Consider the following 14845-nt stretch of genomic DNA (forward strand, 5'->3'; position numbering starts at 1 on the left):
GTGCTTCACAATTACAAGTGTCCACCTTGAAAAATAGTTCAGTCTTGTGACAGATTGGATGGTTTAATTTGTGCGGATAGAAAATCAGCAGGAGGCAGGCAAGAAAAAGACGAGTAAATGCTGCAGAGATGAGGGCAGCATTTCATCCTCCTCCACCACATTTGTGATGCTTTGGAAGATGAGAGAGACTACTTTTTTTACAAGTTGGTGTCTTGGTGCAGTCTAGCAGTGAAAAGAGACTGACAACAATAAGGAGACTATCGACTTTTGACCGTCTTTTTGTCTCTCCCCGTCTTCTGATCTTTCTTGCCTTTAAACACTTCCAAAGCACCATCAATAGGTGAAGTCTGATGAAATGCTAATTATTTCATTATGTAGACAATGCAGAGTACCAAGGAACAATATAAAGGGATTCTATCAAGATAAACTCTTTTGTGCTGCAAAGGATTTTATTAAGATGAAACGGAGAGGGAGACGGAACTCCAAGCTAAGAATTCCTATCATAAAACTGATGTTTGACCTGCTGCACCTTTCTTCACACAATATAACAGTTTCTGATATGTGGCATATATAGACTTGCACATCCACAGTATAGTCTTTTTTTTAGGGTGCCTGCATTAAAGCAATGAGAATATGCTCAAGGTGTTTTTGCATTTAGAAGTCTCAAGTGTATTTCTTTGTTTATTCGAAAGAGTAGTGCTAATGTAGCACCAGAACAAAATGGAAGCTCTAAGTAGCTTAAAACGGAGCTGGACGAGGCTTTGAAATTTTCCCAGTACTACAGCATTCTGCAGTGTTGTTGTTGTGAACCCAGGTGTATTCTTCACTTTTGAAATGCTTTGAGAGCATCCATCCCAGTGGCTGTAATTATTGGAAAATGTGTTGGGAGTGCAGAGTAATGAAGTGCTGAAGTGTTGGGATTTCATCCTGAATATGTCGACGTAATGAGACATGCAAAGAAAAACCTGCAACACTGACAACTTAAAGCCTGGGTGTTAACGCTGCACTGACATGTCACAGTTTTCGTTTCCATCCATAACCTGCGCAGAACAAGTCATTCTTGCCTTGATGTAACTTGAGGTCACTGGGAAATAATGGTGCCAGGTGTCTGCATGTGCTTTTCCCACTGCACTCATTGTCTTGGGTTACTTTCGTGACCTTTTGAATGGCTGGAGAATGGGGCCATGTTGATTTGACAAAAGGCGAGCACACACTGCCTGAGCCGCTCCTATTAGCTCTGGTTAGAGGTGTTTCAGCGGCTAGCAGCTTGTGAGTCACAGACTGCAAATACGAAAAGGGTCACTCCACCAGAGAGACAGAGGGGCAGTCGCTTTGACTGTGATCTTTTAAAGGGTCCTTGCAGTGGACAACTTCTCTGACGTTCCCAAGAACCGGTTCACAAATGCATGTAGGTGTTGCATCCAGATGTATTTTCCCAAACTTCCTTTACCATAGTGGGCTCTTCCATCTTTCTCCCTCTCTTTTTATTCTCTTTGCAGCTACTGCATAGACTATGACTCATTCCACAACAAAATCACTATCCTTTTGTTCTTAGAGACGATTAGAAGGAATGAAAGTCTTCTTTCCACCTTTTATTATATTTTGGCAGCCATATAAACCACTCTTGCTGACATGATGCTCATGTTTTAACCAAACATTTATTAAAGAACTGTAGCCACTAATTAAACCAGCTTGAATCTGTCTGACGCATTTTTTTAGCCTTTGCACTAAAAAAAAGTGCAAAGGCTAAAAAAGTAAAGAAATCATTCAGACATGATAATGTGTTATAAGACGATACAGTAGAAGTGTAACACAAAGAGTTGCACACTTCTGTTTTCTTTGGCACAGAAATGCAGTAAAACGTTAGAAAAAGCACAACGATATGATTATTCTTATTCATGATTTTATCTATCTCACTTCATTTGACTAATGGTGTCCAAAGACCTTAACTATAGCAGCTTTCTTTTGAGGAAAAATAAGCAGCATCTTCCACTCAAAATGGTTGAATTAGTGTCATCTGGAATTAGAAGATTCTCACCACCACTTGGCTAATGAAAGACCCAACTCTGAGTTGCTTAAAAGTGGGAAAGAGTGTGCCCTGCTGGTCACTAAATGAAACGACACTTGGACTGGGGTCACACACAATTTTTTCTTTAAAAACAGGAAGAAATCTTAACTTTAAAAACTTAATCAAAATATTGAAAAATCTTCACCAACATGATCACTCATGTTAACATACGGTTATACATAAATCAGAACTCTCTTGACCTATTTTTTTTTAAATACAGAATCTACAACTGACCTGGAGATATGCAAACTCCTGACAGGAACCTTGTATGTACATTTGTTATTTTGATAAATTTAGTTAATATGGTGAAGTTTTTTAAATCCTTCTGTCCTCTTTGTGCTTAATTGGCTATCCAGCTTAGAGCACCACGTCATGCAGAGCTTGTGTGTCAGACATGAATATATGGGAAGAGCGTCTGTCTCAAATATCAGTCATTTTTTCCTGTTCTTTGTGTCTGAAATATGTACGTTTTGTTCAGGGCCATGTTCTTGTGCACACCCTTTTTTCACTATGCTTGGCTATGTTAATAGTCAGTGAGCCTGAAATGTTGTCTATAGTTTTTGGGCCTGCCCTAAGACAAAATGAATCATTTACTTTATTATCCTGTGCAGACATCAACACACAACACACAAGTGCATCTGTAGAGATTGCTATACAAGTTAATTGATCTCAGTTATTCGGTTCATAAAGTGAAACCCGTACAGAGAAATGACATGCAGAGTGATGTACTTAAAATGTTCATTTCTGTTGAAGATTCTGAGATGAGCAGCTACTTTAAATGAAGTAAATATATTTTGACAGCATTCTAATTTATTCTTTATTCAGCATTTTTCGACATTTCCTCTTATCTGCACCCTCCACACGCCAGACGATTGGTCTTTGTAAATGTGTTTGCTTAATGGCTTGGAAAAGCTGGCTGAACAAATTCACAAAATGAATTTCCATAGCTGCTTCAGACTTTTATTCATTTGTATATGATTGAAAACAGTCATAGCAAATGCATACATTTATAAGCATTTTAAGTACCTTTTAAAAAAACAACTCTTATGGGCAAAGTGCTAAAAAAAAAAAAAAGCTAAAAGAATAAACGAGCAAGACCTGAATATGAATGCAAATGATGCTAATGCCTGCATATTACTGTGTGTTCCCCTTCAGTTTGTGGAGACCATTAGCAATAAGCAGACAGAGCTAGACACCTTCATAGCTGAGGGCTACAAGACGGCCTTGTCAGAGGAACGCCGCAGATACTGCTTCCTCGTGGACCGACAGTGTGCTGTGGCCAAAAACAGCAGCGCCTACCATGGAAAGGTAAGTCAAAATGCTCCTTGAATCTTGATTTCATTTGGTTTTATTTCCATTTAGAAGTGAGTCATTTATGATGGAGAATAAAAAGAACAAATTCTGAACATTTTCTACACATAATTTACACATTTCTTTTTAGTATAGATTAAAAACAGAGGAGCCGATGCCTTCATCTAAATTGGTTTAAATTAATGCATCACAGTTGCTATTTTACATTGTTTTCCATCCAATGAATGTTGAAAATGTTAAATGAGATAATTAAAAATGGTAAATAGAACAAATTATGCAGAGTGTTAAACTGTGAATGACATGAGCGATGCAGTTAATGGCTTGGGCAATTTATTTGTAAATGTGAGACCTAAGTTAACTGAAGAAATTCACAATTTAGATTTCTGCCTGTTTGATCTAATTTTCCTGTAAAATTCTCTAGGAAATGGATTTGAGAACAAATGGAATGAATAATTCAATATTTAGTTCTATGTGGTCCCCAGGAAGAGTAGCCATTGCTACGGCAACAGATAATGGAGATTCAAATAAACAAACACATGTGGATGATAAATAAGCAGGCAACAGAGAAAATTTAGACCACTATCCCTGTTTATGCCACTGTTGCCTCTCTTGCCCTTTTGGGAAGCTATTGTTGAAATCCATTAGAATGAATATTTTCAGTTTTGCATTCATCAATTAGGGAATATAGAGAACACATGGACCAAGATGACTGGTCAGATGAGGTTAAGCAAATCTCTTGAGAATGCTATTTGAGGCAGATATCTAACAGACCATGTCACCTTAAGCACACTTTTCTCAGCAAAATATGATGGCGTCAGCATCTTGCTGTAGCGATGCTTTTCTTCAACACGGACAAGTAAGCTGGTAAGAGTCGGAGGAGATTGATGGAGCTAAATTCAGGGTCATACTGCAAGAAAGCTATTAGAAACTGCAAAAGAGTGGGGCAAAGGTTCACCCTCCAGCACAAAAACCACCCTACACCTGCAGCTAGAGCTACAATGTTGGTTTGGCCAGGGAATTGTGAAAACCACATAAACTTCCCGTGGTCAGTTATGAAGTACTTTTAATTACATAAAGTCCCTATAAAAGACAATAAAGATTGTGTGTTTGTTTTGAATGGTTTTTCAAGACTATTTAGCCTGAAAACTGACAATCTTATGGGCTGGACTAAATCTGCTACCTGTACACAACCCTTGTTTTCATCCCTGTTTATCATTTTTACATCAATGCTGATATTTGAAGCAAAGAGCGCTGAAATTCTAACGAACTTACTACTTCGTTTTACAACCCAGAAAAATAAGGTATTGTTAAAGAAGGATGTAATCCATTTACATATGTATTCTTGTTATTGTGTGGGTGCGCATGCTTCAAATGCATGCCTCTCTGTTCCTCAGCGATTTTAAATCCACGGGTAATGGAGTGCATCAGTCACCTGGGATTATGGGTGGGTGAGAGCTGCTAGCCTGAAGATGTGGCTGCAGGAGGACGGTGTGTGTCGACCACATTTTTTTTTTTTTCTCTCCCCTCTCCCAACATGAAGTCTAGTCATTAATCAGCATGGGGGTGTGTGTGGGAAGTGTTCACCTTCACCAAACTCATGAACACTCTACCAGAGTTCCTTATGTGCAAGATATCTGTTACCAAGGAAATGGGAGTTTAATCTCATTGTATGCGAAAGCACAAAGCCCATTTTGTTTTTGTGCGTGTGTTATTTGCATACATTCTTTTCTATTAAACATTAAACAGTATTTCTGCATTAGTAAAAAGAACAGCTGTGTCCACAGGCTGGGAAATACTGCAGTGGGCAGCTTGGCTGTGTGATGGTCTGCTTTACCCACGCAGCACATCATCAAAGCTGCACAAAGGGCAGTGGTCAAGGATACACACAGAGAAACATTTATATGGACTGGATATGGAAGGATAGTACTGAATAAAAATGCCTTTTCCGGTATTTACATTGAGCCTATCTTCTTCTAATCTTGCTTTTTTTTTTCTCTGTATTCGTTTCCACATTCTTGTCTATGTTCTCTCAGGGAAAAGACCTTTTGACCCAGAAGATCCCGGTGTGGCAGCAGGCCTGCTCAGATCCCAACAAACTGCCAGACAGAGCCATGCTGCTGGCCCAGCAGATGGGTTCTGCTGCTCTTGGAGGCACAAGTCCCCTGCACTCCTCCAAATCCAATCTGGTCATCTCAGACCCCATACCGGGGGCTCAGCCTCTTCCTGTTCCCCCGGAGCTGGCTGTTTTTATGGGGAGTGGTCTCGGACACCCAGCGGTGAGAAAATGAAAAGAAAACTGGCTGATATTTCATTTATTGTCTGAACAGCACTGACTTTAGCTTAGAGCCACATTAGCATCTCGAGTCATTCTTTCTGTTTTTATTGGTGCAATGAATCTGTGATTACTGTGGTTTAAAATCGAAATATTGTCAGAATTCTTCTGATTTTATTTTCTGATTGGTCCAGAGGCTGATGGGCCCGGATGGCATGTCAATGGTCAATGGGACGACAGGAGTCCACGGCGAGGAATACTGGACAGATGGGGGTTCAATGTCCGTGTCTCAAGTTAGGCCAGCATCCCCTCAGACTCAGGCACAGGGCCAATCCCAGGTCCAGCCCCAGAGACAGGTCAGCGACGTCTACTCCAACACCCTCCCTGTGCGTAGGCCTGCTCCTGCCAAGAATAAAAACCCAGTGGGTAAGCTGCCATGGACACACCTTGGACTGTATCACACCGTCATCGATCTGTGACAATTGAAGCAAAACCGTGCAAAAATGTTTGACTACCAAATCTTTCTTTTTTTTTTTTTCCCATTATTGAAATGCATTAATAGATTGTCACGTAGCATGTGGTAGCCAATCCAATCCTGTTTTATTTAAAATTCAACTTTCCTCAGGAGAGACACGGACTCTGCCCAGGTCCAGTTCCATGGCAGCCGGACTGGAAAAGAACGGGCGCTCGCGCGTCCAGGCCATCTTCTCCCATGCCGCAGGCGACAACAGTACCCTGCTAAGCTTCTCCGAGGGAGATGTCATCACCCTGCTAGTGCCTGAGGCTCGTGATGGCTGGCACTATGGAGAAAATGAGAAGAACAAGATGTATGTCTGATCCATTTTCTCTCATTGCATACCATAAAAACATACATATATATATATATATATATATTTTTTTTTTTTTTTTCATAATTTATGGGTTGTAAAAATAGATTTTCAAGGACTTACCTACTTATTAATGTGGGTCACATATTGGAAATGATTTCATTTTCACCAGGCGTGGCTGGTTCCCATTCTCCTACACACGTGTGCTGCCTGAAAGCGATGGCGACAAGCTCAAAGTGAAGTACGTCTTGCGTCTTTCGTGAACGGTTCTAAAAGCTCAAACGAGTTCCAGTGTTAAGGCTGATGTCTTTCTGCAGTTCCAGTCTCCATCATGGTAAAAGCAGCAGCACTGGGAACCTGCTGGAGAGCGACACATCACTGCCCACACCTGACTACGGCCTCACTGCCCGACTGTTGGCACAGAGCTTAGCACAGACCCGCCCACGGCCCTACAGCATGGCAGGGTTCGCTCCACAGGTATTACTAAACGTAGCATCCATGAAATGTGCAGACTGTACGACTGTTGCACTTGTGTGCTTAATTTGCAGCATCCATCTGAGTTAAGGCTTTGTTGCATAATTGGTTATGAGTAATCCTGCAGTATGTGAAAAGTTACTTCTGCATAGTTTTTTGCTGCCACCTAGTGTCTGTGTTTTAAAACAACAGGGCTTTATCAGAATAACAAATAATTCCTTTTAATTTCCAGCCTGCCATTGAGGATTATGACAGCCGCTTTGCCACAAGGTATGTAACCCATTTTGCATTCCCGTGAATTTATAGTCCATGTTTTTTTTTTGTTTTTTTTTTTCTTTAAAGTAAATAATACATTAGTGATTTTGACTTATGGTAAATAGATTCTTAATGGAAGAATCCTTGGATCATATTGTTCCAGTTAAATGTCGCTTTTACTAATTTCCAAGCAGGAATAAAGTTAATCAGCAAAATATGACTACTGTGTGTCATAAAACAAATTATACACATCTTAGAATTTATTAGGGTTTCATTTGTGCAGTTGATTTGCACCATTGTCATGTGATTGCCCATTGTGAGTAGCTATGAAACAGACAATAGAGCCTACAAAAATAGCTGGACGATGTTTTCCCTGCAATAAACAAAAAAGGAACACCTGTATTTTCAGCACCACTATTTAGATTTTGTAGTAATGGAGATTTGTAAGTCTTTCTTTTTGGCAGGAAACCTTTGTGTTTTTTGTTAACGTGTGTGTTGGAGGAATTGTGACACTTATCTGGTTTCAAGGCCATTTTTTGTATTTTACTTTCAAGATGGCTATATGTCAGAAAATCAGCGTTTTTACTTAAAATACATTTTATATCATAATATGAAAATTGGGGTGGACAACAATTTTTTTTTATTTGGTAGAAAATCTTCCATCAGCAGCAACAATAAGCGACTGGTATTTCTTCTTATGCCTGTCAGAAGATCAAAACTGAATATAAAACACCCTTTGAAATTGGATACTTAGTTTTTTTTCTTCCTTTTTAGATTTTTGTCTCTTTCCAGTGTTACAAAAAAGCAAAATCTATTTTACTGAATACATTCAGGCAGGATCAGTTTACCAGTTTATGGCCCAATAGCTGTTGGGCAAGTCAATTAGAATTTTATTCAAATCAAGTTCTTGATACACTTTAGGTTTGTTTTAGGGTAACAGAATGTAGAGTGCTTGTTCCTGTCTAATCAGCCAGCACATCCTTCTTAAATGTGTGTCAGGTGGTGTGCGCTTAAGAGAGAGAACAGTGTCCTGAGATGGATGTGTATCTGTACAGGTGTTTATGACGTACGTGTTGTGACAGTGTACGTCATGCTGACATCATCTCGACCATTCCTGCCCTGGAGCCTTTTGGCACCAAACGTTTAGCTGCTTTTCACAATCCTGTCTGCTCTAAGTGTGTGTTTATTTATTCTGTACCGGTATTACCATCTTCCAGGGTGTATTTACCCTCACAGATGAATATTACATCCCTCCATCTGTGGAGGTCGCTCTGTAATTTCCTCATCAACAGCAGCTCCTTTCGTGTGTCACCGTTTTGTGTCTTAGAAGCAAACATAAACTGTAAAACTTTGATTTGGGGAATGGATTTTGATTTCTGTTTAGAGGTGTTGATGATGGAATTGAAGCTCCAGTCTTTCATGATTTTGGCAGGTGTGCTCAGAGTTTTGTAGGTGGGGTCAGCAGCAGCTTTCCTGAGCCTCCCCCCCTCCCCCATCTACATTACCTCTGAACGCCACCATGCCTCCTTGTGCCTGTCTTGTCTCTCTCCATTTCTCTCTGAGTGTGTCCGACCTGGCAAGCTTCCTTCTCTCTTTGTTCCACAGTGACAGTCCTGATGGCAAATTGATTTCGACTGTGTGAGAACAGACATACAGACAGACACAGACAGCTCCGGATAGCACAGGGGCCTCCTCCTCCTCCTCCCCCATCTTTTCCTTCCTCTTCCCCTCCCCCTCCTGTCCACTTGTCTGCACCTCTGCCTCCACTCACACCCCTTCTCCGAATGGAAGAGGCCAATTTCATCCCTCCTTTCTGTCCTCTCTTCCTCCCCGGGTCCCTCCTTTTCCTACTCCTGTCCGTCCTGGGTGCTGCTGCTGCTTCTGGCGTTGGTGTGGACAGTAGCGGCTGGTGGGTGGAGGATTGCGTTGAGCGTGAGATCCCGAGCGGGGCCTACCTGCTCGGCATGCAGCGATACGGACTCTGAACACTCTCTCTGATCACAGTCCACACATCTCGGACTGTCCTCTCAAGAGACTGCCTTTGCTACTGCTCGTCTTTCATGCATGTACATGGTTGTGTCATTTTGTCAGAAACTGAAAGACATGTTCATGTACTGTTCAAGTGCCAAAAGACTTCAATGTCGTTGTACTTAAAGCCACTGACTGAATGGCCTTTTTTTTTTTTTTTAAGCACCATGGGGCCCCAATACTGTTGAGTTCCCACCAAAAAAGACAGGCTGAAAAAGCTTTGTTTCAACAAACGCTGTCCAGCAGCTTGCCGTGTTTCTGTTTTGAGAACTCCCACAGGTCCTGCTGTGCTTCCTTGTGTCAATGCTAGATCTTTCTGTCCGGAGGGTGTGTCATATCTGCCTTACTTTGCTTGTTTTTTTTGTTTGTTTTTTTTTGAATAAACACAAACATATAAATTCTTTTGTTTTCTTCCCAGTCTGTCTAAAGTAAATGTGTGCTTGGTTAAACTTCAGGCATACTTGTTTATTTCTTTGCTTTTTTTTTTCTTTTTTGCTTTCCTGGCTTACTTACTGCCAGATATCTTGGTTAAATTAAAAATACTGTTTCTTTTTTTCGCCACTTAAAGCTGTTCCAGTGAATTTTTGTTGACTATTCTTAAATTACAGCTGTGAATAACTTGAGATTTACTTAACACAGCTTTCTGCAATTTTCCCTGATTTTTTTTGTTTTGTTTGTTTGTTTTGTTTTGTTTTCTTCTGATTGTATTCCTTGAGTGGCTGTGCAGTTTTGGTCTTTTCTTTTTAAGGAAAAACAAAAAAAAAAGGTTATAATAAACACTGTCCTTGTAACATATTTCCAGAAAAAATAGTAAACATACTGATGAGTTGAAGCGTTTATCTTATGCATGCCGTGGAGGGGGAAACCAGAAAAATGTGACACTAAAAATTGACCTTGAATGTATGGTGACTTTTTACAAAGGTATTCTAAATAAAACACATCTCTATATATTAATAAACTGTTCTGGTCTGACGAGGAATCTGTTCTGCCACTGACGAGGCATTTTCCTTGTTTCAGCGTTTCTTTCTGCTTTTTTTTTTTTTCTTTTCATACTAAAAAGTAACATTTTGTGAGTAGTTCCGTCACGGCTGTGTCCCATGCATGTTTCATCCCTGCCTCCTCCCAACACCCATATTTCATCTGCACTACCTTCTGTCCTTGTGGGGGAAAATAAGAAGTAAGTGAAGGTGGTGTTGTGTTTTCAGTATTCGTATTGTGAGGAACTGAACTTTTCTTGCCTGCACACGTTCCTTGTTTTTTTTTTTTCTTGTGAGAGTTGTACTTGGTTTAAAGAGATGATTCGTTTCTCGCAGTTGATTTTGGTCCGTTCATGGTAATGATCTGTCTCCATTGAGGTCGTGTTGAATTGAGACGGCATGTAGAGCATGAAGTGTTGCACTCCTGATATGCGTTTTTCATTTAAACCTTACCAACGTACAGTATGTTTGTCTTGCATCAGACTAACAATTGTCCTTACAAGTTGTTGTTCCATGCATGATTTGAGGTATGAACCATTCAAACCCCAAGGTTCTCTTTACCTTCCAGTTTGGGTCCAGAATTGTCCCGGTTCTGAGGGAACAGGACCGCCGTAAGTCCCCCCCAGTCTCCATCGCCTCTCAACAAACTAATCACCTTTGTTTTACTTCTCTTTATGAACGCTTGGTCTCATCTCTTTTTGCTAAATGTCTGCTGGAATAGGATATTGGAAATTACTGGTCTTTTTGGTTTTGGCAATCTGGCAGGCCATGGGTTGGGCTAATTTATTATTTATTTATTTTTTTTTTATTTCAATATCATCCAGATAAGACACTAACCATGCATGCCGACATACAGACTCTGACAAATGTGTTGGTACACTGGTAAGAATGGGTAAAAAGCCTTAAAACGCATTATCCTTATCTCTCAGAAAAAGTCCAAGCTTTAATTTTATTACATTTGATCTTTTTTTTTTGGGGGGGGGGGGAGATCTTAAAATCATTATTTATTGAATCACCAGTTGTACAACTCTTAATAACTTTAACAAATACATTTAAAATAAATGAAAGAAAGCATTCTTGAATTTTATTTTGACAAAGATTTATTTGAACATGTCCAAATATGATTCAGTAGGTAGTTGTACGGAATCGTATTAACTGCGACTCTGACATTGCAGCACTGACCCAATAATAATTCTTAATCTCGTGCTGTTTTTATTCAGACTGTTCATTCTCCTCAGAATAATTTATGCTCGAAACTGACGGCTTGACCTACTTTCTGATTTATTAGGTTAATCACTGTCTGACCACTTGGGAGGCCACTCGGAGCCTTGAAATTAAATTTGCCAATGGTCAGTTAGTCCTTTTAACATGAAAAAAAAAAACAGAATGACATGTAGATGTAACATTTATGCTCATGATGCATTATGTATGCAACAGCCAACAAATGATATGTGGAAAAGTATTTGATAAACACTTTTAAACATGGAGGATTAGTAATTTTGTTGGCCTATTTCTCTTTCAAACACCGCAAGAACCTTTAGTGGGAATGCCATAATCACATTTTCAAACTGGAAGTTAGTTGACTGTACTTCTAAACTTAAGATGGCATGGGTTATGATCTTGAACATTTGTCTAAATTACACAGAAATTGTTAAACCCAAATTTTTCCTGTTGTAGCCCTCCATGTCATCCACGGCTTCCAGCTGGGAAAAAGAGCACCGAGGAGGAGTGGTTAAAAGATCCCTCTGCATGCTCCAACCTTGTAAAATCTTACAGTTGAAAACCTAGTACTGTTCCACTAGCAAAATTAGTTTGTCAAAAGTAATCACAGCAGAAATACCTATTGATTTATTTATCTTTTTCCATCTCCGATTTTGCTAAAAAAAAAAAAAATCTGAAATGGAATATATAACCTGGTCATTTTTCCCTCCTACTTGATAAATGTGCTGAAATTAAAAGTTGGATTGGGTGCTTTTTACACACATTTAACTAGGATGCCAACACATTTTTCCTCTTCTGCATCACAAACTGTTTTTCATTAATAATGTTTGAAAAGTTTTTCATCTCATGCTTGATCTCACAAAACAGCAACTTTTTTTGATCACTCTTAGACAGTAAAAGTAAACTATCCTTGGGTGTGGTTAAAATGTCTAACCGTGTTTCTGTGTGTGTGTGTGTGTGTGTGTGTGTGTGTGTATGGATAAAATTGGGATCGTGCTGACTAATAACTGTGAGTGTTCCTTGTCTCCTCCCTCATCTCTCTGCAGTGACCGGTCCCTCGAGCTCTTCCTCAGGCCCAACTTCTCTGACGACCGGTCTGCACCCATCTACTACTAGCAACCTGCCGCCGCCTTCTTTCCACTGATGGGCACCTGTTCTGTGAGAGGAGAAAAGCAGCCATGAGGTGCATGTTTTATATTTGCCACAAGAGGGCCCAGAGGTGGGACCGTCTCAACAGATGGCTTGCTCAACTTCAAATTTGGTTCCTTCTTTTATTGAAAATTTTCTTTGAACTTCTTAGAAACCAACAGCTTCAACCACAATTAAGTGTCTCCGCCTGAACTTTTAAAGGTGATGGTTTATAGATTTATTAAGTTATTTAGGTCACAGCTGTTCTGGATAAGGTAAGGCTAGGGAGATTTTCCTTTATCTGCTTTTCTGTTAAAAAAGAATATATTAGTTTTTCTTCTTAGTTCCGTCTTAGTTTTTCTTTAATACTGTAAATACTTCCAGAGGAGTGGGATCTGAAAGTAGGGCCACAGCCCAGTTTGTCACTACGCTTCAATTTTGCTTCTGTTAGGTCATTTAGATGATTATATTTTAGTGGTGATGCAGGACACCCAGACTTTCAATCTCCTGTGCCTTCTCTGCTTCTTTGCTGATTTTGTAAACAAAAAAAAATTTTTCTTATTGTTCTGTTAAATTGGTTTAAGGGTAATTATGTGCAGTGAAGTTCTTTCTGTGTTTTTTTTTTTTTTTTTTTTTTTAATCCTGCCAATATTAATGGGAATATTTCAGTTTTTGCTTTTTTTTTATTTTTCTTTTAAGTGGGCAAGCTTCTGTACAGCTACAATTTCACAGTAATACCCTAAAATATTTTTTTAATTGCAATTGTTTTCCTTATTTTAATGTCTAATTCTGTAAATGAGCAGAATATGGGGAAGATCCTAATACTGTCTTTTTTTTTTCTTTTTTAGCATTGAGGGAGTGGTAGATACTCAGATAAGCTCCAGTATTATCTTTTCAAATCTTTCATTCTCAGTATTACAGGGCACTCTGATCTAAGACACTGACATGTTTTATATAAATAAGGATGTATGAAGATGAAGACTAAAGAGGTTAAAATCAAAGAAAGAAATATTGTTTGGATGAATGAGCTGCAATGCTTTCCAGTAAGGCAATGCCCTCCGAATTATGAGTTTGTTTTTAACACGAGTCATTTACACTGAAATGATCATACTTGCGTCACAATTAAATTTCTTTTTTTTTATTATTTTTAATTAAACATAGCTGTCCTTGTCTTTATTTCTATCTTCTCTCCCAGTTTGTACTATATCTATACTGTAAAGAAAATGTGTTTAAATTATCTTGTCAAATAAATTTAAACTTACACAGTTGTCATACTTTGTCTTTGTGCTCTCACATTCGAGTGTAGGGTTTCACAAAAGCCCAGCGATGTAAACCAAATAAAATATACCACAAATACAAGAAGGGGGAAAACGTACTTGGATTTATTCATATTTTCGGAGGCGGGGTGGAGAGTACAACACCGATTACTGAGAAACGAATGGAAACCGCAACGACGTCACTTCTGGTGCATAGAGCAACCTCACCTTCCCCAAAGGCATCTGCCACTTAAAAGCCAATGGGCTTTGCAAATTTTCTTTGGCGAATTCAATAAACGCTCGTCCTGAATTGCATTTTTGAAATGCTCATACAAAAATACTGGCAACATTTTTTCTTAAACTTGCACAACTTAAAAGGCAAAGTGAGAGGGAAAGGCATTGAATCTTGGAGCTACAGGAGGACAGAAAGGGAGGGAATACAGCAGTTGATACAGCATTAATAATAATACTCAAGCTACCTGCTACATGTTGATATAATATTCATACAATATACCAGATATGTCCTTTTCTGAATGTCTTGGTTTCACCTCAGGCTCAGGCATTCACCAAAAGTGTAATCGCTCATTTGTAGACAAGACATTTTTTTTTTAGTTATTTTCTTAGAAAAGATAAATTAACATGACAAGTGACATTCCACATTTATGACTGGGATGTTTACAGTGACGCCACAAAGTTCTGTGGAAACACCTCTCAATCCATCTGATTCTATTGAGAAGAAAACAAAAAGAAAAAAATATATAAACAAGAGTAAACAAACCTGTAGCTGGCACAGTGAATGAAAACAGAATATCTTGTGGTTGCCCATTTTGTTCCAGTTTGGGAAGATGAAGAGTAGCTAAGGCTACACAAAGTGCAATGTAAACCAAAAGGACTGGTAATGCTGACTTGGGTGTTTACGTTTCAATCGGTTGAATTTTCGCTCAAAGTGCCACGAAGTGAATATTATGTGATTTCAGTTTAAAATACCCCCCAACTTTTATGGCTTTCTATGAAGAAACTGTCGAGTA

At 39.2% G+C, this 14845-nt stretch overlaps 1 protein-coding gene across 4 annotated transcripts in view; it reads left to right on the plus strand.

Annotated features, from left to right (window-relative positions):
* The window catches only part of LOC106946629 (brain-specific angiogenesis inhibitor 1-associated protein 2-like), a 58161-nt gene extending 43813 nt beyond the window's left edge, over nucleotides 1–14348 (plus strand). The window contains exons 7-15 of one of the 4 annotated variants that reach the window (XM_015031091.1): nucleotides 3224–3376; nucleotides 5413–5655; nucleotides 5846–6077; nucleotides 6277–6478; nucleotides 6651–6719; nucleotides 6796–6955; nucleotides 7185–7222; nucleotides 10781–10823; nucleotides 12480–14348. In XM_015031091.1, the coding sequence (XP_014886577.1) occupies nucleotides 3224–3376; nucleotides 5413–5655; nucleotides 5846–6077; nucleotides 6277–6478; nucleotides 6651–6719; nucleotides 6796–6955; nucleotides 7185–7222; nucleotides 10781–10808 (1125 nt within the window). In that variant the 3' untranslated portion in view covers nucleotides 10809–10823; nucleotides 12480–14348. Of the gene's footprint in view, nucleotides 1–3223; nucleotides 3377–5412; nucleotides 5656–5845; nucleotides 6078–6276; nucleotides 6479–6650; nucleotides 6720–6795; nucleotides 6956–7184; nucleotides 7223–8812; nucleotides 10194–10780; nucleotides 10824–12479 lie in introns of those variants that run through there. The other 3 variants (XM_015031089.1, XM_015031090.1, XM_015031087.1) reach the window with 3 other exon arrangements.
* Nucleotides 14349–14845: the final 497 nt, after the last annotated feature.

The sequence above is a fragment of the Poecilia latipinna genome, unplaced genomic scaffold, assembly GCF_001443285.1.
Source record: "Poecilia latipinna isolate Pla-1442-1.1 unplaced genomic scaffold, P_latipinna-1.0 Scaffold198, whole genome shotgun sequence".
NCBI lineage: Eukaryota > Metazoa > Chordata > Actinopteri > Cyprinodontiformes > Poeciliidae > Poecilia > Poecilia latipinna.